This window comes from Hemitrygon akajei, chromosome 6 (assembly GCF_048418815.1).
Source record: "Hemitrygon akajei chromosome 6, sHemAka1.3, whole genome shotgun sequence".
NCBI classification, from domain to species: domain Eukaryota; kingdom Metazoa; phylum Chordata; class Chondrichthyes; order Myliobatiformes; family Dasyatidae; genus Hemitrygon; species Hemitrygon akajei.
In genome coordinates, this window is record NC_133129.1 from 135,902,484 (window position 1) to 135,928,241 (window position 25,758).

Consider the following 25,758-nt stretch of genomic DNA (forward strand, 5'->3'; position numbering starts at 1 on the left):
TGGCACCATCTTGAGCCCTGTGAAATTGGATCTTCTTGGATCTACGAATAAGTTCCATCCAAATAATATTAATGGTTCATTAAGTCCGACGCAGTTAGACTCCTGTACTGGTCTTCTGAATAAAGAAACTGCCTAGCATGACGCAGAGCCATAAAATCTTAGTGTAAATTCTTAATCTGTCGTACTGGTGAATGGAAATATTGGGCTTCTTTTGTCTAACAATCCGTAATTTCATCCAGCTTTTTTCTCATGTGCAGTCTTTTCTGGACTACACTAAAGCACAGTAGAATAGTTCTTTGTTCTATGATCATTTTTTTTTAAGAGTGGCCCAGGAGTGTAAATTTTCTAAGTGAAATAATTATGAGCAAGAGATGACTAAGAGAAGCTTTAAAATAGTGGAGAAGTTTTAACAGGATGCAAGCAGAGAATATATTTATCTATGGGCAATGGTAAAATAAGCTCTAATATATGCAGTTAGGAATCCAGGGTTCCACATGGACAGTGGTTAGAATGTGGATCCACTTGGCTGAGCTGATGCATAGATACACTTAAGGGGTAGCTAGAAGAGTAGATGAGAGCAAAAATATTGTATTATTTGCAAATAAGATTCAATAAACAGTGGTAATGGTACCCTTATGTAGAAAATACTGGTATAGACTACAAATAGTCTACTTAAGCAATGAAATATTACATAATTCTGAACTTTACTGCAACAGGGACATTATTGGCAAGCTATTATCATCAAAGAGTTTACAGCAAACACAAAAGCAAACATCCATTCATGGAAAGTTTTGGTAGCCATTGATGTAATTCTGCTAGAGGTAAACTGCTGTCTCGTATATTGAGTGGCAAGTTATTATCTTTTAAGATAAATTTAACTTGCATTAATCAGTACAACATATTTCTTCCATTACTTTGGGAACCCTTGTGTAGGTATTTATCTGAAATGAGGCCCATCATTAGTCAGGGTTGACCATGGATATTGCGTCGTAGTTGTCCATGCGATATGCCTACCAGGGCAGTACGATACGGAGAGGAAGCTGTTGCCCCTGCAGCAGACTTCCCCTCTCCACGCAGCTGTTGAATTCAAAGGAATGGCAGAAACCGTTGCAGTTGAGTTTTCCATCTAGAGGAGTTGCCAAGCACAGCAGACAAGCCCCATGTGCCCAAAGCAACTGGTCTTAAAGGCACCAGTAACCTGCCTTTGCCTCTTCTCCCATCAGCAGAAACGGTTTCACCAGGCTTAGTAGCTGAGCCACAAGTGAAGGCCAGGATTTGGTTGTCAGAGTTACATGAAATGCACACCATTGGAAGCATTTAATAGATAATGGAAGCTTATCCCCACTACCTCCCCCAGCTACTGTATGACAATCTTTAGAAACCTGTCTGAAATAATATTTCTATACACAATGAACATCTTCAAGCTTCTCTTTCTCTTCTGTATACAAGGCAAAATATCTTGCTGTATTCTATGTCAGCGGCAGGAATACAGGACCAGAAGTAAGAATAGGAATAATCTAATTAACACTCTTGATGACAAGTCACTACCTTTGCTTATAGGAGCATCATTCCCAAAAGCAGAGAGGCTAGTCTTATTGTTTGTCGTTGGGAAACGACCGATGTGGAGTATTAGAGCTGACATTGGTTTCATCTCTGTAGCATAATTCATTGGTTTTCAAATGCACCCCCTTGAAGCACTGACCATTTTTAAGCAGTCTTCCAACATGATTAAGCTACCACCAACCTATGTTGACCGATGTTGCAACAAATCTTGCTGGTTTGAGGATTGATAAAAGAACCTAAGCAGGTCTTTATGTCAATGGAGGAGGTATGATGTTGCTAAAACCCATTTGGGATTCATCAACCAATGGGTGAAACAAGTCTTTACCTACTTTAGCAAAATTATAATTAATAGCACCCCACATAAACAGGTAATATGAGGTAGACTTTCTTCTCATATAATTGCTTCTGTTGTTTGATTCCACTAAATCCATGATTTTAGACTTGCCACAAGAATTTTCTGCCAGCGATAAACCTTTTAACAGCTAAAGTCTAATACAGAAGAGAGAGCATTTTGTGACTGCTCTCTTAGCATTACTCGTCCTTCAGATGTTGGCCTGTAGCCCCAAGCTGACACTTGGGAAATGATGGAAAGAAAGCAAGTGGGAATTGGTGACTTTGGCTTTCCTCATCACAGAGTCTCTGTAATTAAACTGCATGAGATTTCTCTGATTTAGTTTAACTAACCATTCCATTGCTGTATTCATCAGCCCTTGCTTATTTCTGCTACAGAACTCCAGTAACCTTACCGGGTGAGTTGGATTTAGAGTACTGCGATTAGTATTCTTCCCCAGTATAAACTGGATTTTACCTGGTGCTTTCAGCTCGGACTCCTAGTGTAGCGCCTCTATCAGTAAGAATGGCTGTTGTCAGAATCAGGTTTATATCACTGGCATGTGTTGTGAAATTTGTTAATTTAGCACCAGCAGTTCAATGCAATACATAATATAGAAGAGAAAAAATAAGTAAAATAAAAATAATAAATAAATAAATAAATTACAGTGTATGTATATTGAATAAATTTAAAATGTGCAATAACAGAAATCTGTATATTAAAAAAGTGAGGCAGTGTCCAAAGGTTCAATGTCCATTTAGGAATCAGATGGCAGAGGGGAAGAAGCTGTTCCTGAATCACTGAGTGTGTGCCTTCAGGCTTCTGTACCTCCTACCTGATGGTAACAGTGAGAAAAGGGCATGCCCTGGGTGCTGGAGGTCCTTAATAATGGACACTGCCTTTCTGAGACCCCACTCCTTGAAGACGTCCTGGGCACTTTGTAGGCTAATACCCATGATAGAGCCAACTAAATTTACAACCCTCTGCAGCTCCTTTCGGTCTCATGCAGTAGCCCCCTCCCATACCAGACAGTGATGCAGCCTGTCAGAATGCTCTCCATGGTACATTTAGAGAAGTTTTTGAGTGTATTTGTTGACATACCAAAACTCTTCAAACTCCTAATGAAGTATAGCCACTGCCTTGCCTTCTTTATAACTGCATTGATATATTGGGACCAGGTTAGGCCCTCAGAGATCTTGACACCCAGAAACTTGAAACTGCTCACTCTCTCCACTTCTGATCCATCTCTGAGGATTGGTATGTGTTCCTTTGTCTTGCCCTTCATGAAGTCCACAGTCAGCTCTTTCACCTTACTGACGTTTAGTACAAGGTTGTTGCTGCGACACTGCTCCACTAGTGCTTTGAGAGGTTGGTGATGAAACATATTAACTCCTGCCTGAGAAGTGACTTGGACACACTCCAATTTGCCTACTTTCACAACAGGTCAACAGCAGATGCCATTTCATTGGCTCTTCTCTCAATCCTAGAACATCTGGGCAGCAAAGATGCATACATCAGAATTTTCTTTATTGACTACAGCTCAGTATTCAATATGATCACCTCCTCAAAACTAATCAGTAAGCTCCAAGACCTAGTGTAACACCTGTGTAGCACCAGTCTTACCGTGTGTGACTAGTGGTCACACTCTTCAGAGAATAGGCCATCAGAAGAATCCAGCTACCTGAAGGAGGCAATGAATAGAAACCACACACTTCTGGAAATAATGTTTTTTATAAGAAAAAACAATATATACAGAATACTTACATGAGCAAGAACAATTCAAAATTCAAACATTCTGTTTAGGTTCCAAATCTTAGATATCAACAAAAACTGAATTCCGGTTTAGTTAGAATCGGTGATATTCATTAGACTAACCTTTGTTACTCCAATTTCTCTAACTAATTAGATCTAATGTTATTCCCCATTTAAAAGTTTACAGGCTAAACTTCACTTTTTACTTATCCCTACTTAGTTAGTTAACCAAATATAATTCCTTTTCTCAAGTATTATAGTTAACTGCAGTTTCAGTTCCGGGCAGTATATCTACAAGTTTAAATTCAAATTCAAAAATTATATATGCACAGTTTCAACTTTTTTCACAACAATTCTCCATCATCACAACCCTTAAATGAAGTAAATCTCATTCAGTCTGTGCAAAAATAATCAATTCTCACAGAATATCAAATTCAGATTCTTCGTATGAAAATAAACTTATACATCTAACCATATTAAATCCTTTGCGCCATTACACCTTCCGTACCCACGCTGGTTCTTCATCGAGGGTGGCTTGCCATCTTGGTTCATTGGATAAAATAGTTGATCATCCACGGTAAGCCAGTTCACAAACTCATACAAAACTTGACCAAGTGCCTTGGTATGATTTTGCAGAACTAATTCACGACTATACGGTAGGGAGTTTGGACAATGGTCTCTGCCGATATTATCTCGTTATAGCTGCTGCATGTTATAGCTGTAGCTTCAATAAATCTTTTACGTTAGTTTACTGACCAACACCAATGTCACTGGCCGAATCAAAGGTGGTGACGGATCAGCAAATAGGAGGGAGATTGAAAATCGGGCTGAATGGGGCCACAACAGCAACTTCTCTCTCAATGTCAGCAAGAATAAGGAGCTGATTATTGACTTCAGCTGGAGGAAATCAGAGGTCCATGAGCCAATCCTCATTTTCTTTTTGTCTTTGCACAGTTTGTTGATCTTTTGCACATTGGTTATTGTCCATCCTGTCGGGTACGGTCTTTTATTGATTCTATTGTGCTTCTTGTATCTACTGCGACTGCCCACAAGAAAATGAATCTCAGGGTTGTATTTGGTGATATATATGTACTTTGATGATAAGTTTACTCTGATCTCTGAATTTTGAGTGAATGTGAAACGAAATGCAATTTTATCCTTCATCCCGATTGTAATCAGCTAATTCACCTCAAATCAGCAGTTGCTTTACTGACTTGTCAAATAGAATCTTTCATAACCTAACAAATTATTCCTTTGTTCAGTCTTGACTTACTTATCAGTCATGAAAACTGATAGAAAATGAAGACTGCCCTGCTATCTTCACTTTGGCATGACAGTCCCAGACCAAGTGAGAAGATTTGAGAAATTAAATATTTTTCAATAATCATGGTACATTCAGAGTCAAAGTAGAGAGTAACAACATTCTACCCTGACTTGTACTAATGAACAACAATAGCAATTCTGATAAGTGACCTCAAACATTAACTTACACAACACACACAAAATGTTGGTAGAACACAGCAGGCCAGGCAGCATCTATAAGGAGAAGCACTGGCGACGTTTCGGGCCGAGACCCTTCGTCAGGACTAACTGAAAGGAAAGATAAAGTACATATATATCAAGCGTTAACTTATTTCTTTCTCCACAGATGTCTCCTGAGTGTTTTTATTTTAGCATTTCCTGTTTTCATTTTAAATCTCCATCTTTTGCATGCTTTGATTTTCACTTTTTTTATTCTATGTTCTCCTATAGCTTAGTCTCCTTGTGGCATTGATTAAAACTACTTCAGAAAGTTAGGGAGTTCTTCACTGATCTTGTGGCTAAAGGTGGTTAGCTTTATGGGAGTAAAGTTTTAGGTAACCTTTCTTTAGTTCTGATTGGGCTGCAAAAGACATGGGAGAACTTCTTGAGATAGTCAGATTGGCTTTTTAATACATCTACCTGATCTGGGAACATAGGATATTAACTCTGGCAGTTGAGAATCTAAAAGGTGATACTTGCCTATTTTGTGTTGCAGAAAGTCTGGGAAGAGATAGTTCATCTGGCCATTCACACCATCACAAGTGAGGAGACACCATCTATGGATATATGTAAATGACTGAAATATTGTAGGCTTCAATGTGTGGAATTATTTTGTAAGTGTAAAATGGGGATAGTACCCTCGTGAAAAGATTGTGTGTGACATATTCAAGTTACATATTTTTCTCAGATAGCTCCTCAGGGTCAAGGCTAACCTGTATTCATTTTAGCTGTGAAATGTTTGAGGAGGCCCATGTGGGATCTACCGATTCTGTGACAAGTAGGGCCAGATATTCTTGATGGGGTGAAAAAATGGGTCGTGAGGACTGAGGTGTGCACCTTCTGCTGTTTTTGATTTGCCCTTTCCAGTCTTTGAATGGTTATGAGCCAAAGGTTCCAACTAGGACATGGAAAAGTTGTACTATTCTGAGAAAGCTTTGAGAACATCATACAATCATTTCCTCATCCTGGGAATCTCTTAATGTGAAGGAGCTAGAACACAGCTTGTTTCAGAGACTGGTATTGGGCATGCAAATGACGTAACCTACTCTCTAAGTACAATGGAGGATATTGGCACTCACGTAGCTTCTTTTATCCTGCAGGTGGACTTGGGAGACAGTGGTGTGGCACCTGTCCAGTGAATGATGTGTCTGCTGTAGGTAGTCAGTGTCCTAAAAGCATGCAGGAGGTCAAGGATCAGCTACACCCAGTAGACTATGATTTTAGAATATTATTTTTCTCAGATGTCTGGTGTACTGGAATTGACAGTGAATTTCATCATCAAAGTCTGCCTTCTCTGATGGATGATGTGATATAGAAAGTGCATTTTAGAATCTTGTCATCCTGTTATGCGGAGGGATTGAGCAGACCAACACACACAAGATGCAGGAGGAACTCAGCAGGCCAGGCAGCATCTACGGAAAAGAGTAAACTGTCGCTATTTCTTCTTGAGTCCTGAAGAAGGGTCTCGGCCTGAAACATCAACTACTTACTCTTTTGCATGTGTTGCTTTGGATTTCCAGCATCTACAAATTTTCTTGAAGTTGAGTAGATGTTACATGTAAGAGCAATTCTCCCACACACGAGTGGTTGCTGCCATGGAGTTTGACTGCTTAATTGGCGGACACCCAAACTTTATCTCCCTGCTAAGGTGAGGGTGACCTTGGTCGCAGAGTGGAGGTGACATGGGTTGAATAATTTCCCATTTGTCTTACAGCTAAGTTCCACTCAAACAATAAACTTTCTGCAGGGATTGCAATATCATGGTGAGAAATGTCCTCCTCACAATCTTAAATAAGATTAGGTAACATCACTTTCTTGTATGTTCATTTTTATTCTGCTCAACTTTTCATCATGCATCAATCCTTCCATCTCGAGAATCAATCAAAAGAACCTTCTCACAAGGGGTTAAACCTGCTGATCCTAATGAACCTTCTCACTCGAAGCTAAATACATTGGGTCTGTGCTCTGGGGTTTAGAAGAACGAGGACAATCATATTGATACATATAAGGGAGCATGAGAGGGTAGAAATCAAGATCTTTTCATTAGTGGGATCAAGGGTGTACAGTTACAAGATAAAGAGCCAGTCATTTAAAAGTGGTGGGTGTAGAAATTTAATCTTTCAGAGGATGGTGTATCTCTGGAATTTTCTATCCCAGAGCTGTGCAGATTGGTGATATTTAAACAGAAATAGATACATATTTGATGGATCAGGGATTGAAGACGATAGGAATTGAGTACAAAGGAAGATTTGAGGCTTGGGGTAGATCATCCATGTCAGATTGAATAGTGGGACAGTTCTAAGGAAGCAGGTGACCTATTTTTGCTCCTAGTTTCCTGGCTTTTTGTGTGCTTTGTACTCCCTGTTCTTAAGTATGAACACCACACAGTGTACCCAATAATCCAGCAGCAGGCTCAGCCGTGCCTAATCGAATTGCATCAAAACCTCTCCATTTTTATAATCTATACCTCTTGCAGTAAGGCCAATATCCTTTGGCCTTCCTGACCGCATGCAGGTCGCATGTTAATCAGTTGTATATCATGTATTTGATCCTCAGATCCTTTTTATACTGCAGCATTCTGAAGTTCCTCTCTGTTAAATTATTTTTGATTCTTCTTCCAAAGTAATTTAAAAACATAAAACAATGGTTTTCTCCTAACTCCCCCTTCTCAGTGGATCTTACCACTTGAGTGAAAACTGAAGCTTATATTTAGCTGACAGTATAGTTTAGTTTCTACACTCAGTGGCCACTTTATTAGGTACCCCTGTACACTTTATGAATGCAAATATCTAACCAGCCAATCATGTGACAGAAACTCAGTGTATAAAAGCATACAGGCAGAGTCAAGCGGTTTAGCTGCTGTTCAGACCAAACACCAGAAATGTGACTTTGGCGGTGGAATGATTGTTGGTGCCAGACAAGGTGGTTTGAGTATCTCAGAAACTGCCGATCTCCAGGGATTTTCATGCACAATAATCTCTGCAGTTTAATGATAATGTTGCGGAAAGAATAATCCAGTGAGCGGCACCTGTATGGGTGAAAAAGCCTCGTTAATGAGAGGGGGTCAGAGGGGAATTTCCAGACTGCTTCAAGCTGACAGGAAGACAACAGTAACTCAAATATCACACGTTACAACAGTGGTGTGTAGAAGAGCATCTCTGAATGCACAGCATGTCAAACCTTCACGCACAACATGCTGGAGGAACTCAGCAGGTTGGGCAGCATCCGTGGAAATGAACAGTCAACGTTTCGGGCCAAGACCCTTCATCAGGGCTAAAGAGGGAGGGGGCAGGGACCCTATAAAGAAGGTGGGATGGAGAAGGCTGGTAGGTGCCAGGTGAAAAACCAGTAAGGGGAAAGATCAAGGGGTGGGGGAGTGGAAGCAGGGAGGGGATAGGCAGGAAATGTGAAGAAGGAACGTAGGGGGAAAGCATTATGGGTAGTAAAAGAAGGCGGAACCATGAGGGAGATGATAGGCAGCTGGAGGAGGAGACAGAGGGAAACTGGGATGAGGAAAGGGAATTACCGGAATTTGGAGAATTCAGTGTTCATGCCAAGGGGCTGGAGACTACCCAGACGGTATATGAGGTGTTGCTCCTCCAACCTGAGTTTGGCCACATCACAGCAGTAGAGTAGGCTATGTTAGGACATATCCGAATGGGAATGTGAAGCAGAGTTGAAGTGGGTGGCAATCGGGAGATCCTGTCTGTTGTGGCAGACGGAGCGGAGGTGCTCAACGAAGCAGTCCCCCAATCTGCGTCGTCTCGCTGATGTAGAGGAGGCTGCACCGGGAGCACCGGATGCAATAGATTACCCCAACAAATCTTGAAGTGGATGGGCTACAGCAACAGAAGACGACCAATAATACACTCAGTGGTACAGGAGGGACCTAATGAAGTGGCCTAATGAAGTGTATATGGTACACACTTGAAGGCAAAACCTTTTTTTAAGCATTTCTTTTATGTTAGTATGCTGTAGGGCGTAAGAATTTGTATGTGTGTGTACACACACACACACACACACACACACACTCAAATATTGCAAAGACTTTGTGGATTTCTTTTACACTTGACTTCGGATTGCACTGAACAAAAAGTCATATTATCTCTTTGTGTTATAATCAAAAAGTTTGCAAGTGCATTATGAATCAGGTCATGGAACATTACTATGAACATCCTGATAAAATATCCAGAATTCTGGAATATATTTGAGAAACCGTGTGACATGAGAAGTAAGCGCATACCCCCCCCCCCCCCCCCCAGCTATCATCAGTCAGTGCAGGAATCTTTAATTCCCTCTTCTTAGAAAAATCAAGGAAATTGATTGTACGATAATGACTGTTTATCGAAGGTTAGCTGATTCATATTGCCAGTGTTGATGCTGTGTGTCTTAAGTTCACCATCTAGCCCATTTCCGGGGATTTTAAGTAACAACAGCGGAGGGTTGGTTTTCTCAGATCCTTTGAAAAAGTAACAAAAGATATTGGAAAAAGTTGTCAAACCATCATAAGTTCACTCCAGTAAATACTGGCCTGTTGCCTGGATGGTGCCAAGTTCAGGAAACCGTCAGCCAAGCATAGCCATTCACAATTAAAATTGACCCCAGTGCTAATGTGGACATCAGTGGAGAGGAGAATTCTGCCTTTGCTATTAAAGCAGAGTCTGTAACTCTGCACCATGATGTTTACTAATAGTGATGAGAGCTCCAGTGGAATTAGAAATACTGGCTGGGCTTCAGACAGTCTGCCAGGTGTTGTGACCTCTATCAGATTAAGCTCATTGTGTCGCCACTTAAGCACTATGCTTGCAGGCAAAGAAACATATTTTGCTGTAAAGTCATTTTTCTTCCTCAATTTAGTTTCCTCAGATGCAAATATTTGTAAGTATGACTGGGAGTTAGGTCTCAGCTTTAACAGGCAAAATTGGAGTACTGACCGTAGTTTATCGAGAATGTAAGGCACAGGTTCTGATGGTATGCTGAAGATTTGCTTCAAGATGGTTTTTATTCTTGATAGCCATGATGTCATCATTTAGTTCAACAGGGTCATTATTCAGAGTGGCACTTTTATACACAATGATGGAGCTGACCTGCTTTGCATGAGAAGTATTGATAACTATAATTTAAATGGATTACAAGAGCACATGAACCCTGGCAACCTTTTACAGACTAATGATCAATTTGAGGACTGAAAGCTGTTCTCAAGTGAATGTTAATAAAACTAGATGGGTAATTCCTTTGAAAGGTAGGGGATCCAGCAGCTTTGTGAGAAGGAAGCAAAGCTCAACATTTTCTTGCCTGAGATAGGACAAAAAGAAGAAAAGCATAGAATCTCAATGCCCAGTTATATTCTCTTAGACTGTAGGCGATGATGTATCTTCAGAATTTCCTCATATTAGCTAGTTCATATTCACATCTTAATTAATAGATAACTCCTTTGAATGATAAATACCTTGGCAGATCACTGTCTTTTCTAAGTGGACACCAAGGCCAAAAAAAGCAAACTAATGCCTCTACTTCTCAGAAGGTTAGTGAAATTAAGCGTGTCTCCAATGATTTACCAATTTTTCTCGATGCTTCATCAGAAGCATCCAGTCCAGTTGCAACACAGCTCTGTTTGACATCTGCTCTGCCCAACATAGCAAGAAATTTCAGAGTGCTGTGAATTCAACCCAGTCCATCATACAAACCAGCCTCCCATCCATTGACTTCCCATTGCATCAGGAAAGAAGCTAAGATAGACCATAAGACATAGGAGCAGAATTAGGCCATCTGGCCCATCGAGTTTGCTCTGCCGTTCAATCATGGCTGTTCCTTTTTTCTTCTCCTCAACCCCAGTTGCCGACCTTCTCCTCATAACCTTTGATGCCATGTCCAATCAAGCATCTATCTATCTCTGCCTTAAATACACCCAACGACCTGGCCTCCACAGCTGCATGTGGCAACAAATTTCCACAAAGTCACCACCCTTTAGTTAAAAAATTTCTCCGCATCTCTGCTTTGAAAGGGTAGCCCTCTATCCTAAGGTGTGCTCTCTTGTCCTAGACTCTCCCACCATGGGAAACATCCTTTCCACATCTACTCTGTCTAGGCCTTTCAACATTTGAAAGGACTCAATGAGATCTCCCTCTCATCCTTCTGAATTCCAGTGAGTACAGACCCTGAGCCATCAAATGTTTCTCATATGATAACCCTTTCATTCCTGGAATCATCCTCCTGAACCTCTTCTGGACCCTCTCCAATGCCAGCACATCTTTTCTAAGATGAGGGGCCCAAAACTGTTCACAATACTCAAGGTGAGGCCTCACCAGTGCCTTATAAAGCTTCAGCATCACATCCCTGCTCTTGTATTCTAGACCTCTTGAAATGAATACTAACATGGCATTTGCCTTCCTCACCACTGCCTCAACCTGCAAGTTAACCTTTAAGGTGTTCTGTACAAGGATTCCCAAGACCCCTTGCATCTCAGATTGTTGGATTTTCTCCCCATTTAGAAAATAGTCCACACATTTATTTCTACTACCAAAGTGCATGACTGTAATCAAGGGCCCCTCCCATCCCAGTCATCCTCTCTCAAATCAAGAATAATTTTTTGGAGGGGAAATACCATCTGCTTGAAATTAAATTTGTAATTCAATCTTACATCTTTGCTTTAGAAAAAAAAGCAAATAAACCATCAAACCCCAGATGATAAAGGGGCACATCCTTGAATTACTGTTGTTACAAGTTGCATCCTGGGGAATTCTGTAAACAGTTCATCCCCAGAATGAAAACTTGTAAAATCAAAATAGCTACTTGTATCCTCTGCTATTGAGTTAGATGAAAGTCTTAATTAAAACTTAAATGGAACTGTTGAAGGATGCACTTCAGTGGTCAATTTGAAAATTACTGCTGTGAAATATGATATTGCGTGTTTAAGAACTTATTTTAAAAGTGGATGTTGTCATTACAGTCATTGGGAACAATAGGACAGGTAGCTATATTCGTTTGAAAATTGTTTTACTTTTAAGTTGTGTCAGTTATACTCCTCTGTAAACTACAGTATATCTTGAGAAACATATTTCTTAAGTGTTTATACTGAGATTTTAGTGTTAAAAGCCAGTTACAAATATGACACAGGAGACTTTAGGGATTACAGATAGAGGCTGCAGAGTCAGGGTGAAGAGTACAGTCCTGATGTAGGGTTTTGACCAGAAACATCAACACCTGTTTTCTTCCCTCGGATGCTACTCAACACACTGAATTTCTACAGCAGATTGTTTGTTGCCGCATATATGCCTCAGCTTCCAGAGTTTACTCTGAACATTCTTAAAAGAGATATGGACCTCAAAATGTAAACATTACCCTTAAAATCTGCTGTTCTCTGCGAGTCAGGAACAGCTTCTTCCCCTCTGCTGTCTGATTTTTAAATGGACATTGAACCCATGAACACCACCTCAGTATTTTTATGAGGGGTGATTGATAAGTTCATGGCCTAAGGTAGAAGGAGTCAATTTTAGAAAATATAGCACATTTATTTTTCAACATAGTCCCCTCCTACACGTACACACTTAGTCTAGCAGTCGTGGAGCATACGGATCCTTTCTTTGTAGAAGTGGTCCACAGCAGGGTAAGTTTGTGGTCCAAGGTAGAAGGAGATGAGTTATTAACTTAAAACTTTCTGCATTATCACTCAAAGAGCTGCACTGCACGTGCATGTAATGAGAGCGTCTTGGACCTCCAGGTGGTCCCCAGCAGGGGTGATTGATAAGTTTGTGGCCTAAGGCAGAAGGAGATGAGTTATACAGCTCTCGTTACATGCACGCGCAGTTCAACTCTTTGAGTGATTATGCAGAAAGTTTGAAGTTAATAACTCATCTCCTTCTACCTTAGGCCACAAACTTACCCTGCTGTGGACCACTTCTGGAGGTCCAGGACGCCAACTTCTACAAAGAAGGGATCCGTATGCTCCACAACCGCTGGACTAAGTGTGTAAATGTAGGAAAAATAAATGTGCTAGGTTTTCTAAAATTGACTCCTTCTACCTTAAGCCACAAACTTATCAATCACCTCTCGTATTTAGTTCTGGGATTTTCTTCACTACCTATTTTAATGTAACTATTTAATAGAGATATATATACTTACTGCAATTCAGTTTTTTTTTCTCTATATTTATCTATCATGGATTTCTTTGTACTGCTGCCGTAAAATTCACAAATTTTACAACATATACTGGTGATGCTAAACCTGATTCTGATACAAATTAGCTTAATAATGTTTATATTTTGTTAGTCCTGTTTCTATATTAAATATTTTACGGGATAATAAAGCATATCCTCTGACTCACCATGAGTAATGCCATGGAGAATGTACTAATACTTAAAATAAAGTTACGCATTTAGTAATTCTTCACAATTCAAGGTTCAGGGTATGAAGATAGCAGGACAAGTTTACTTGTATTTGTTTTCTGTTTAATCTTGAACTAGAATTTATGAACCCCCATCTATGTGAATGTTATGTTTGCTAATTGACCTAAGAACTAGGTCAGATCTGACACAATAATACCATGCTAAATTGCATGCTGCAATATAATAAGACTGCTGTAAGACATTAGATCTTCAATCTTGCTATTGCCAGTGCTATGGGGGTTAGTTAAAATGATTCATAATTAGCTTACATTAAAACAGAGCAGGTAAGTTGAACTGACTGGACCATATGCAATTATGTTTCTAATTATTTGGCACAAGATTTGTATTTCTTTATTATTTATTCTTGTTTATGTGACAATGATATTAGGTGATAATATTAGAGTTAGTTTCAATCGTAGGTAATCCCCTTTTGTTTATCTTTATTGAATTCTTTTCTCCTGCTTTTGTCCGAATCGAAGGTTGCAGCCAATAGGTGAATGGCTTTGCCCTGTTCTCAGACACTATCAATAACACCTGGTGTCATCCATCAAAAGGTCCATCAAAATAAAGATCTAGAACAGATTTTTTCCTAAAATCTGTCCTTGCTGGTTGAAGACAGCATTGCTTCCGTTGCTACATTCCTGCTTAAAATGGCTTAAACCTCGAGTAAAGGATGGCACCAACTAATGCAACTGAGTGGAGTTTATGGTCACATGTATGTGTGTACGTGTGCACAGGTACAATGGAAATCTTACCGGTAGCAGCAGCATCATGACACGTGGCATCATCTAAGCAGCATTCACAAGAAAATTAAACCAGTTTTACAAGAAAGAACGCAATTAGTGCAAAAAAAAAAGTCCACACCATTCTCACTTCATTTACCTGAATAACAATTTCATAATGATCTTTATTAGTGTTAATTGTATTTTATAAGAAAGCTTATGGGGTGTTAGCTTTCATAAGTCGAGGGATAGAGTTCAAGAGACGCGATGTAATGATGCAGCTCTATAAAACTCTAGTTAGGCCACATTTGGAGTACTGTGTCCAGTTCTGGTCGCCTCAGTATAGGAAGGATGTGGAAGCATTGGAAAGGGTACAGAGGAGATTTACCAGGATGCTGCCTGGTTTAGAGAGTATGGATTATGATCAGAGATTAAGGGAGCTAGGGCTTTACTCTTTGGAGAGAAGGAGGATGAGAGGAGACATGATAGAGGTGTACAAGATATTAAGAGGAATAGACAGAGTGGACAGCCAGCGCCTCTTCCCCAGGGCACCACTGCTCAGTACACGAGGACATGGATTTAAGGTAAGGGGAGGGAAGTTCAAGGGGGACATTAGAGGAAGGTTTTTCACTCGGAGAGTGGTTGGTGTATGGAATGCACTGCCTGAGTCAGTGGTGGAGGCAGATACACTAGTGAAGTTTAAGAGACTACTAGACAGGTATATGGAGGAATTTAAGGTAGGGGGTTATATGGGAGGCAGGTTTTGAGGGTCGGCACAACATTGTGGGCTGAAGGGCCTGTACCGTGCTGTACTGTTCTATGTTCTATGTTCTATATAAGTTATATTAGAATTCAGAATTTAGAATTTACGTAAATCTTACATCCGTCCCACAACATGAGGGAGTAAAAATCTTTGTGTTATGACTTCGTTGCAATGTACAGACATGTGAATTTATAAGTCTAATAGTTTGTAGAAAGAAGCTGTCCCATAGCCTGCTGGTCCTGGCTTTAATGTTGCAGTACTGTTTGCAAGACGGAAGCAGCTGAAACAGTTTATGGTTGGGGTGACTGGTGTCCCTGATTATCCTCCAGGCTGCCTTTCTGCACCTGCTGCTGTAAATGTCCTCAGTGGAGGGAAGTTCACATCCACAGATGCGCTGGGCTGTCCATACCACTCTCTGCAGTGCCCAGCGATCAAGGTTGGTTCAGTTCCCATACCAGGCGGTGATACAGCCAGTCAGGATGCTCTCAATGGTGCCTCTGTAGAAGGCCTTGAGAATTTGGGGGCTGATGCCAAATTTCTTCAGTTGCCTGAGGTGGAAGAGACGCTGTTGTGCTTTTTTGCCACAAAATCGGTGTGTACAGTCTAGGTGAGATTTTCGGTGATGTGTATACCGAGGAACTTGTATATTAGAACAGAAATGAGTGTTATCTGTTCTTAGCAGTTGACCTTCATGGATCTCTAATTCTGGTGGCATTTTGTCATTTGACTTGTGAGATTAAATAACCAGTTATCTATAGTAATAGCTACAAATATTTGTAACGATAATAGGAAAGAGAAGCACATAGTCAGTAGGATATTCTGCTGGATTAACATTTTAGCAAATGTTCAGAAATATCTACTGGTTTTTAATCGCTTCAATTCCTCTATTGGTTTGGGAGTTTATGAGATAGCCTGTGGTTTCCAGCACTTAGTGTCATTGTTCAAGCCTGAATCCTGACTACTTCCAAAACATTGCAGGCTGGTCAGAGGGAAGGGGAGTGGTGATAGAAACGTGGGAGAGGAAAATAAGTCTGTAAATTTCTGCCAGTTGGAGATAGTTTTAAGTGTATTCCCAACCTTCTGCTCCTTGACCAACCACTTTTAAGGCAAAATTCACTGTACTAAAATCTTTAAGAGCATGATGCTTATTTTCATTTATTTTTCTGTGAAGGTTCTTGGTGTATGTTCTTACATTTAAGGTAAGTTGCAGTTGATGTACATCAGGATTACAGAATATCATATCTATCTATTAATAGAACTCACTAATGCAACAATTTAGAGATTAAAATGAGCTCTGTTTTGTGAACTGTTCTGATGCAACCCTTTTTGATAAGTTTTCAGTCGTAACAAACTATTTGACATTGTCACACCAAGAGTACTCTTCACCATTTTGAAGTGATGGCATTAGACACGTAAGACATGTAGCATCAGGACCAATCTAGTACCTTTTAAATAGGCCATGGATAATCTGATCGCTGACCTCAACTCCATTTTCCTCACATGACCCCCATAACTATTAATTCCCCTGTAAGACTATCTGTCTCATCTTTGAATATTACCTCCTAACCCAGTTGCTCTCTGTAGTAAAGATTTCAAAACATTTCACAACTCTGAGAGAAGCAAATCCTTCACCTTTCTTATCTTCGCCTTCAAGCCAAAGGATGATGCAACCCTGGTGTAATGTCATAGGATTAATGTTTACCCTGTGCTTGTGCTTGTATTGTTGTGAATTAATCCTGTGTCATTGGCATAAATCAAACTTTTATTTAGCTGTTATAAGTGTTCTTAAACTTGTGAATGGGGTAGTCTTGGTTCGGAAAATGTCATTGTGTACTGAGTGGGTGTCCGCAAATAGGAAACACCTTCACCGGGCATAATAAAGCTTACCTGTGGAATTGAAAGAAGCAGGAACGGTGAGAAGTTGTGGTCATTGACTGAGATGGCATCCATTGCAGGAGACAGAGGAAAAGTGCCTCTATAAACTAGGCAGCACTGTATTTGGAGGAAAAGATGTTGGCTAGTTCAATGTCCAAATATGAAAGATTGAGAGAAAAAAAAACCATTCAGAGGATTGTAAGGAAATAAGCAAACACGAAATTGGTCCTGAAGGCAGCCACAGACTGTAATTATTCACTGGGACTTCCTCATGTTCTGGGGTATTGGAAATGCAAAAGTTTAAAGGGGTTTTAAAAGTATCCATGTTCCCCTCTTTTATAGATGGCTTCACTTATTCCAACAGTCAATTGGAAATAACAACTCTTGTTTTTTCTCCCTACAGATACTATCTGACCTGCTAAGTATTTTTAGCATCTGTAGTTTTTGTGTATATATACATGCACTTATTGTACATTTGATAGTAAAAGAAAAGTCATGTTCAGGTTCCTGAAGTCTCTTTATAAGACACAATAAATATCTGTATTCATGCTATTGGATTAGACATTTCCAGTGTGTCAGAAGTAGGCAGTGGCTCAGATCAGTGGTTTGAAGATCCAATTTGTCACAGATCTGTGGAAAAAAAACACATGCAGAAGTTTTCCATCATTGTCAGGATCCAAGTAGCAAAACAGGGGTCTTGGAGGGGTTGTGAAAGTGGAGAAAGCTTGTTTAAACATACAGTCCATTGCAGGCATTTAAAAAAAAATGAAATAATAATTTATAGATTATTACTCCACAAAAGAGAGACAGAGACAAAAAGGGAGAACAGAATGGTGGAAAGGATGATTCTAAAGTGGGCCAGCAATCCTTGATAAACAATGGAGGGCAGAAAGTAAGAAAGGCTGAGTTTACTTTGCAGCAGACATATGGATTTGCAGAACCTTTAAATAACTGATGACTTCAGTGCTTGATTTACTGAACAGACCTCACTCATTCCTTAAATTCCGATTGCTAAAATCATCATTCTTCTTCTTTTCGAATCTAGTTTGAAATCCTCCCCGGATCAAGTAGATAAAATTCTCATTGCTTGATTACATAAGCAAAATAAATTTTATCTCTTTCCTGTAGGCATAATTTCAGATAATATTATCAGTAGTTACAGCTGGGTTATTCAGAAATAAAATGCATGTCTTAGATCTGAGATGGATGTTGTTCATGAATAGCAAGAGACTGTTCTGCTTCTCTGGGTTGCCCTCGTTATCCCTTTTCAATAACAATATTTCCTTTTCTTTTTAAGGGCATGAAATCAATGGAGCTCTTGATACGTCCAACATTGATACGAGTATTCTGGAGGAGTACATCAGTAAGGAAGACTCCACTGAAATGTAAGTCCAAACAGTGATGTAATGGTATATTGAGCACGGGTCAATGTCACATTGTGTGCTGCCTTTACAACTTAAACATCATTGGCTATGGTGCACCTGTAATTGTATAGGCTCTTGCCTTAGTTTAATTGGCCTGAAACAAACACCCTTTTATGAATATTATCTTCTTTGGCAGTCCCTCAGGGTAACTTGCTTCCATTCGAGTTTTGTGGGTCCTGAAGTGGATGATGAGGCCAACGTGGGAAGTGCCGATTCTACCATAGGTGGGGCAGAAGGTGCCAGATGGGTCAGAAGGCTAGGTGCTTTCTAAAGTTATGCACTCTTCCTCGTGCTCATAAAAGCTGCCTGATGCATGGCTTTGAGGTTTTCACTAATATTTATCCTTCATGGGCAAGATTCCTTCCAGCAGGCTTTGAATATGCCTTGAATCTTTTCCTCAGTCCAGCTGGTGAAATCTGCCAGTGACAGAGCTCAGAGCATCTGTTCCAGGAGCTTGGTCATGCAAATAATGTGACCCTACTTGACATATCTGACTTGCATGTAATTAGGGTCAATACAATAGTTTGATAGATATTCCCAAATTTGTCAGCTTATAAAATGCAGTACAGTAGGCCATGCTTATCTGCAAATTCCGCATGCGCGAATTCAACCAACCGCAAATCATGAAAACCCGGAAGTGCTCTTCCAGCACTTGTTGTTCGAGCATATACAGACTTTTTTTCTTGTCATCATTCCCTAAACAATGCAGTATAACAACCATTTTACATAGCATTTACATTGTGTTAGGTATTGTAAGTAATCTAGAGATGATTTAATGAATACGGGAGGATGTGCGTGGGTTATCGTGGATTGGGATCGAAAAAAAATCAGAAGTTCTCTTACTAAGCAAGTTGGAGCAGGTACATCCGGTATTATTTAGCATCAGTTAGTCAAACGTTTGCCTTAGTGTATAGTGTATATTTTAACTTTCTATGTGTATAAAACACTTAAGAACATATGTTTCAGCACCGGGCTCGGGAACGGAAGTTCTTGGGACTCGGGACAGACCGCTCCTGAGTGCGCTGTCCACCGTGCCGGGTTGATGTGAGGATCAAAACCTCAACAATCAAACTACTGCGTTGCTTAGTAATAATTGTAGCTTTCATTGGGGCAGAGCCTTTCTCACTTTATCCTTTAAAATTGTTCTGATCGTTGACCGACATAGCCTAACGCTTTTCCAATGACCGATGGCGTTTCACCTCTTTCTGATCGCTTTATTATTTCCACTTTATTTTCAATCGTATTCGTGATTATTTTCGCGAACTGTAACACTGTGGATTCAGATCTCTACCGCCAGGTCCTAATGTCCACCGCACTGAGACAGGTTAAATAAGGTCTGGGGTTCTGCTGGGTCCTAAGGTCCAACGCATTGAGACACGTTGAAAAAGGGACTTGAGCATCCGTGAATTTTGCTATCCGTGAGGGGTCCTGGAACCAATCCCCCGCGGATAAGGAGGGCCGGCTGTACCAACAAAGAAATTAGATGTAAAGGACAGATGGTCCAAAAATATTTTTCCTTCTATATTGAGATTAGCCAACACTTGGAGCCTCAAAATGGATTTGATAACTAGGCAGTGGATGACTAAAAGAAGGAAACAGTAGCCAACTGCTTTGATATATCAGTGGTAGGTGAGGTAAGTGACGATACTTTTAGGGTTGCCTTATGATTTTTCTGAAAATGGAATGGTCTGCAGGACTCATGGAATTGTGCCCCTGGACTGATTTGAATCTTTCAAACCTTTGGTAGGTGAGAGAGGAAGTTGCATAATTCCTGCTCCCCCACATTATCCAATGTTCATTTAGAATTAAACCCAACAGAAAATATCAATGGTAGTTCCATGTGGTCCAACTAATTCCCTTATCCTTGCACTGTTTGAAATAATTGAACATTGAAGAAACACATTTGGTAAACTTTGTTTTTTTTAAGGTGCATTATGTGCAAAATCTACTAGAAGGGAAATAATCTGTTGTCTAGCATCCAACATTTTATCATGCTTCTCATAAAGAAAAGCAATACTTATGCTTTCCTGTACTATATCATTGTTTCCCTAATTGCCACTGAAACCCCCTCCTCCAACTCCTCACTGGTGATTTTATGAGTTGCAAAGTGTAGTATTAATACATTGATAATGTTTTACAAAGAATGACCTTGTGGAAGTTTTACAGCTGTCCTTCCCTTTGTCTCTGCTTTAATCACTGCCTCACCCCTTCAACATGAGCTGATGTAAACTGGTCTTGTGAGGCAGCACAGCAGTCATTTCTCATTCTATCTACGTTGCATAGTAGCCGATCTCTCACTGAGAATGTAGGTCAAGTTGTTCTCTTTTTGTCTTATTTGGTCAACCAGCCTTCATGTTTCAAAACTTTGGGCTGGAGTGCAGATATCACATCAGAAATGTTAAAGATAATATGATTAATTTTTCAGCTATCTGCATCATCACAAATTTAATGATGCAACTAGAGAATTTATCAGAATCAAAATCAAGTTTAATACCACTGGCATATGTCGTGAACTTTATTAACTTTACAGCAGTAATACAATGAAATACATGATAAATAAATATAGAGGAAAAAAAGCTTAAGTTACATTAAGTGTATATATATGTCTATTAAATAGTTAAGTTAAAACAAGTAATGCAAAAAAAAGTAATAAAAGAGTAGTGAGGTAGTGTTCATGGGTTCAATATCCAGTTAGAAATTGGATGGCAGAGGGGAAGAAGCTGTTCCTGGATCACTGAGTGTGTGCCTTCAGGCTTCTGTGCCTCCTTCCCAATGGTAACAGTGAGAAGAGGGCATGTCCTGGATGTTGGGGGTCCTTAATGTTGGACGGCACCCATGTTCATAAAGGACAAAATGGATGAGACAGCTGTTGACATTTTAGAGGACCCTTACCCTAGTTGGGGAGATTCTATTGTATATAGTATATTAAATATTAAATAGTGCTGTTATTTTGTTCAGATTTACAGAGATAAATGTTTTTTGGATAGATGCCTGAAGTACTCTTAACTGGAATTCTGCGGCTCTTACACTTACAATTGCCACTGAAATTCTTCTTGACATCTATCTTCTATCCTCTAACATTCTGCATTCATTCTCAGGATTTGTGAGGTTGGCGATAGGAATGCTGATAAATTCATCCCAATTGTGCTCCAAAGGTGGCGATGGTCCTTAACTTTGTAATGACACCAGCATTCAAGAAGGAGGAAACATACAACACCAGCTAAACTTTAAACATTGCAGCAGCTTTAAAGTTCTATTTTCCCAGTCCAAATGGACCACATCTACCTGGAATCATGTCGATATTTTCCATAAGTTTACAGGGTCTAGGCTATGTGTTAGGATCATATACCTGTCACATAGACTGATTTTGGCTCCATTTCTTTGCCATGACTCCTTTATCTTTAGAGTACCCACATGGCCAACTCATTCTCTGGGACTAGCATGCATCATTATCTAGCATGTATCAAGCTCCACTAAAAGACCAAGGCCTGGATTACAGGAGCAATGATAGTAATTCCTCCCTCTGGCTAACTGATACTACTGTCTGGAATTTGCTTATGGACAGTTAAATGCTGAATGCGGAAGGGGCTGATGGTAATGCCTGGCTTCTCCACAAGTTGAAAGGACTGGAGAAAGTGGGTATGGAGAGGATGTTTCCTGTGGTGGGGGAGTCTAAAACTGGAGGAAACAGCCTCAAAATTGAGGGGTGACCTTTTAGGACAGAGGTAAGGAGGAATTTTTTAGCCAGTGAGTGGTGAATCTGTGGAATGCTCTCCTACAGACTGCGGCAGATGCAGTTGATAAAGCGGATGTTGATTGTTCCCTGATTGGTCAGCACATCAAAGGGTATAGCGGGAAGGCAGCTCTGTGGAGTTGAGTGGGATCCAGAATCAGCCAAGATGGAATGGCGGAGCAAACTCAATGGGCTGAATGGCCTAATTCTGCTCCTATGTCTTAAAAGCTGCATTCAGTGCCTCTGGACAACTAACCAACAGCAAAAAACTGATTTGACATGAATTGATCAAGTCAAGTGGCTTTTTATTGTCATTTCAACCATAAACTGCTGGTACAGTACACAGTAAAAACGAAACAGCGTTCCTGCAGGACCATGGTGCTACCTGAAACAACACAAAACTACACCAGACTACGTGAAACAACACAAAACTACACCAGACTACGTGAAACAACAGAAAACTACATTAGACTTCAGACCTACATGGGACTACATAAAGTGCACAAAACAGTGCAAGACAGTACAATAATTAATAAACAAGACAATAGGCACAGTAAAGGGCAAATTACAATATAATAATAAATGATATAAATGTAAATATAAACAATGTAAACAATGTATTAGCAGGAATTGAGAAAGAACTGAGCAAAAATTGCAAAGGGAGTGGAGTGGTACTCAGTTGAGTGTGTGTAGGTTGGTGTCAGGCTAGACTCTGAGTATTGAGGAGTCTGATGGCTTGGGGGAAGAAACTGTTACACAGTCTGATCGTGAAAGCCCGAATGCTTCGGTACCTTTTGCCAGATGGCAAGAGGGAGAAGAGTTTGAGGGGTGCGTGGGGTCCTTCACAATGCTGTTAGCTTTGTGGATGCAGCATGTGGTGTAAATGTCTGTAATGGCGGGAAGAGAGACACCGATGATCCCTTCAGCTGACCTCACTATCCGCTGCAGGGTCTAACGATCCGAGACGGTGCAATTTCTGAACCAGGCAGAAATGCAGCTGCTCAGGATACTCTTGATACATCCTCTGTAGAATGTGATGAAGATGGGGTGTGGGAGATGGACTTTCCTCAGCCTTCGCAGAAAGTAGAGATGGGGGGTGGGGGGGCTGGAAATCATTTTTAATTAAAGACCTTATTAAATGGAGTGTAATTTAAACTCATGGTGACATAGTAAAACCTGATTACCATTCAAAAAATCGATGTATTGACTCCAATAAACGCAGGAAAGCATGTTAAAACTTCTCAAACCTGGAAAGGTATATTGAGTATGGTGCGAAGGGTCCACTGTTGCTGAACACTAGGCCTAAGGCAGCATGCCCTCACAAGAGATTTGTTCACACTACCACGGGTGAAGGTGTCATCCAGTTGAAAATCACCTTAACCTGCAGAAGAACAATTTTATACAGATTCCTAGGTGTCATATCAGCCACTGGGAAATGTATTTTCTGTTACACCAGGAATGCATTCACCGCGATACTTTTGTTCCTACATTAAGCTTCCCCAAGTGATACTAACTACCATGGAATGTGCAAAATTTCTCAGCAGTGAGGATTTCAACCTCAATGGTGTGAAAACTGGCAGAGAAGCCTACAAACATGTCTTTAGAGTGAGGGAGCAGACTGGAGCATATGGGCAGTCCTTGTCAAAAGCATCTTACATGCAAAGTGGAAAATCTGGACCAAACTTGAATCACTAAAGGATGCTCAACGGTCATGACAGGGGTTAAATGCTGTTACCTCTTACAAAGTGGGACCAAGTGACAGAGGTGACAACGGGGCATCGCTCCCAGATGAGCAGAATGCCTTATATGCTTCATTTGACTGTTAAGACATGAAGGAAACTCTTGAACTCCCACAGCTCCTGATATCCCTGCGATTTCAGTCTCTGAGGTTGCTATGAGAGTATCCTTCAGGAGAGTGAACCCATTCCAGCCCCGCGGGGTACCAGGCTGACCTGTGCTGATCAACTGGCTGAGATCTTTAACCTCTTGCTTCAGCAGTTTGAGGTGCCCACCTGCTTCAAGCAGACTTCACTTACACTGCTCCCTAAGAAGAACGTGGTAGCCTGTCTCAATGACTATCATCCAGCAGCACTTCCATCCACTGTGGTGAAGTGTTCTGAAAGGTTGGTGATGAAACATCAATTCCTGCCTGAGAAGTGACTTAGATCTGCAGCAATTTGCCTACTGGAGCAACATGTCCACAGCAGATGCCATCTCATTGGCTCTTTATTCAACCCTAAAACATCTGGACAGCTAAGATGTATACATCAGGATGCTCCTTATTGATTACAGCCCAGCATTCAATACTATAATCTCCTCCAAACTAATCAATAATTTTCAAGACCTGGGCCTCACTACCTCCTTCTGGAATTGGATCCGTGATTTCCTCACTTGCAAACTTCAGTTAGCTTGGATTGGCAGCAAAATGTCCTACACAATCTCATTCGCACAGGCATACCACAGGGCTGTGTGCTTAGACATCACTTTACAGATGTAACATCGTACTGATGTTCGTAGGCTTCATTAAGAGTGCTTGAAACTGAGTCCACTTGATTAAAGCTTAAGTAACGTTACCTGAACCAATGAATGAAGTTCTGCTGAGGCGAATGGCAGACCTCAAAGGTACTGTATTTCAGTTGCTGCCTGGGGCTCACCAATCATCTATCAGGTCCAGTGCTATCTCCTCCCAATGGCTTCAGCTGGCTTTCTTTGGCCTGTTCTGCCAACTACTAGTCCGTTATGACCTTCGTCTGCAACAGAAAATGGCTGGGAGTAGGTCCTGATGTTGTGACCTCATTGGATGATTGTGTACAATGGGACGGGGTGGAAGTATTGGACAAAGTACTGCTGAGTCAGTGGAGATGATGAAGAACTGTTACATTTATACAAATATTGTTAGTTTGTGTGCTTGAGGCAAAGTATAAGCCAATGTGTCAGAAGCTTGAGTGTGTAAATGACAAGACGAGGGATGAGAGAAAGATCTGAGACGGGAGGAGAATGAGTTGGTTTGTCAATAGAAGTTTGAGAAGTGATCTTGTATTGTGGAATCTTAACTTTACCCCTGCTACAGGAGAAGTTCCTATTTTAGCCCTTCACCGCCTTGCCTAATGGGCCTCCATTTCTGGCCTCCGCAGTATCTCCCCCCCCCCCAAGCTCTATGCTGTGGAAACATCCCACCATGGGCTTCCATGCCTCAGTTGTATTCCTGTGAGTGGTGTGTTGTTTATGGCTTGGCCCAGGTACCTTTGTTAGAAGGGCTTCAGCTTTGGCATGCGAAGGTCCCGATGCCTCACAGTCAACAGCAAGTCCAGGAACAGAGGCGTGCAAGAGTGACATGGAAAGGGAGTGTGAGTATATTAAAGTGAGGTTCCTGTAGGGCAGAGGGGTATAATGAGCGACCGGACAGGGAGAAGGCAGGTGAGGCATGCTGAACAGGGTGGCAGTGAAATGGGAGAAAGACACAAGGAAAAGCAGCAAGAGAGATGGGCAGAGTGGTATAAAATGAAAGAGATGTTAAGGTAAACAGAGGGAGATGGGCAAACAGAAGTAGCTGTGTAGATGAGTGAGTGTTTTAAAGACAGATATTAGCAGTGTGAGAGGAGGCAGAGACGAGCTGTAAATTTATTGAAGAACTTTTAAATCGTGAGGAATCTCCATGATCGTTCTTGTGAAGTTATGTTGTTTTCCTAA

General features: G+C 40.7%; 1 protein-coding gene across 6 annotated transcripts in view; it reads left to right on the plus strand.

The window, feature by feature from the left end:
* The window catches only part of myrf (myelin regulatory factor), a 266,399-nt gene that overhangs the window by 104,964 nt on the left and 135,677 nt on the right, over positions 1–25,758 (plus strand). For all 6 annotated transcript variants that reach the window (XM_073049333.1, XM_073049337.1, XM_073049334.1 and 3 more), the window contains one exon: positions 18,209–18,296. In XM_073049333.1, the coding sequence (XP_072905434.1) occupies positions 18,209–18,296 (88 nt within the window). The remainder of the gene's footprint in view (positions 1–18,208; positions 18,297–25,758) is intronic.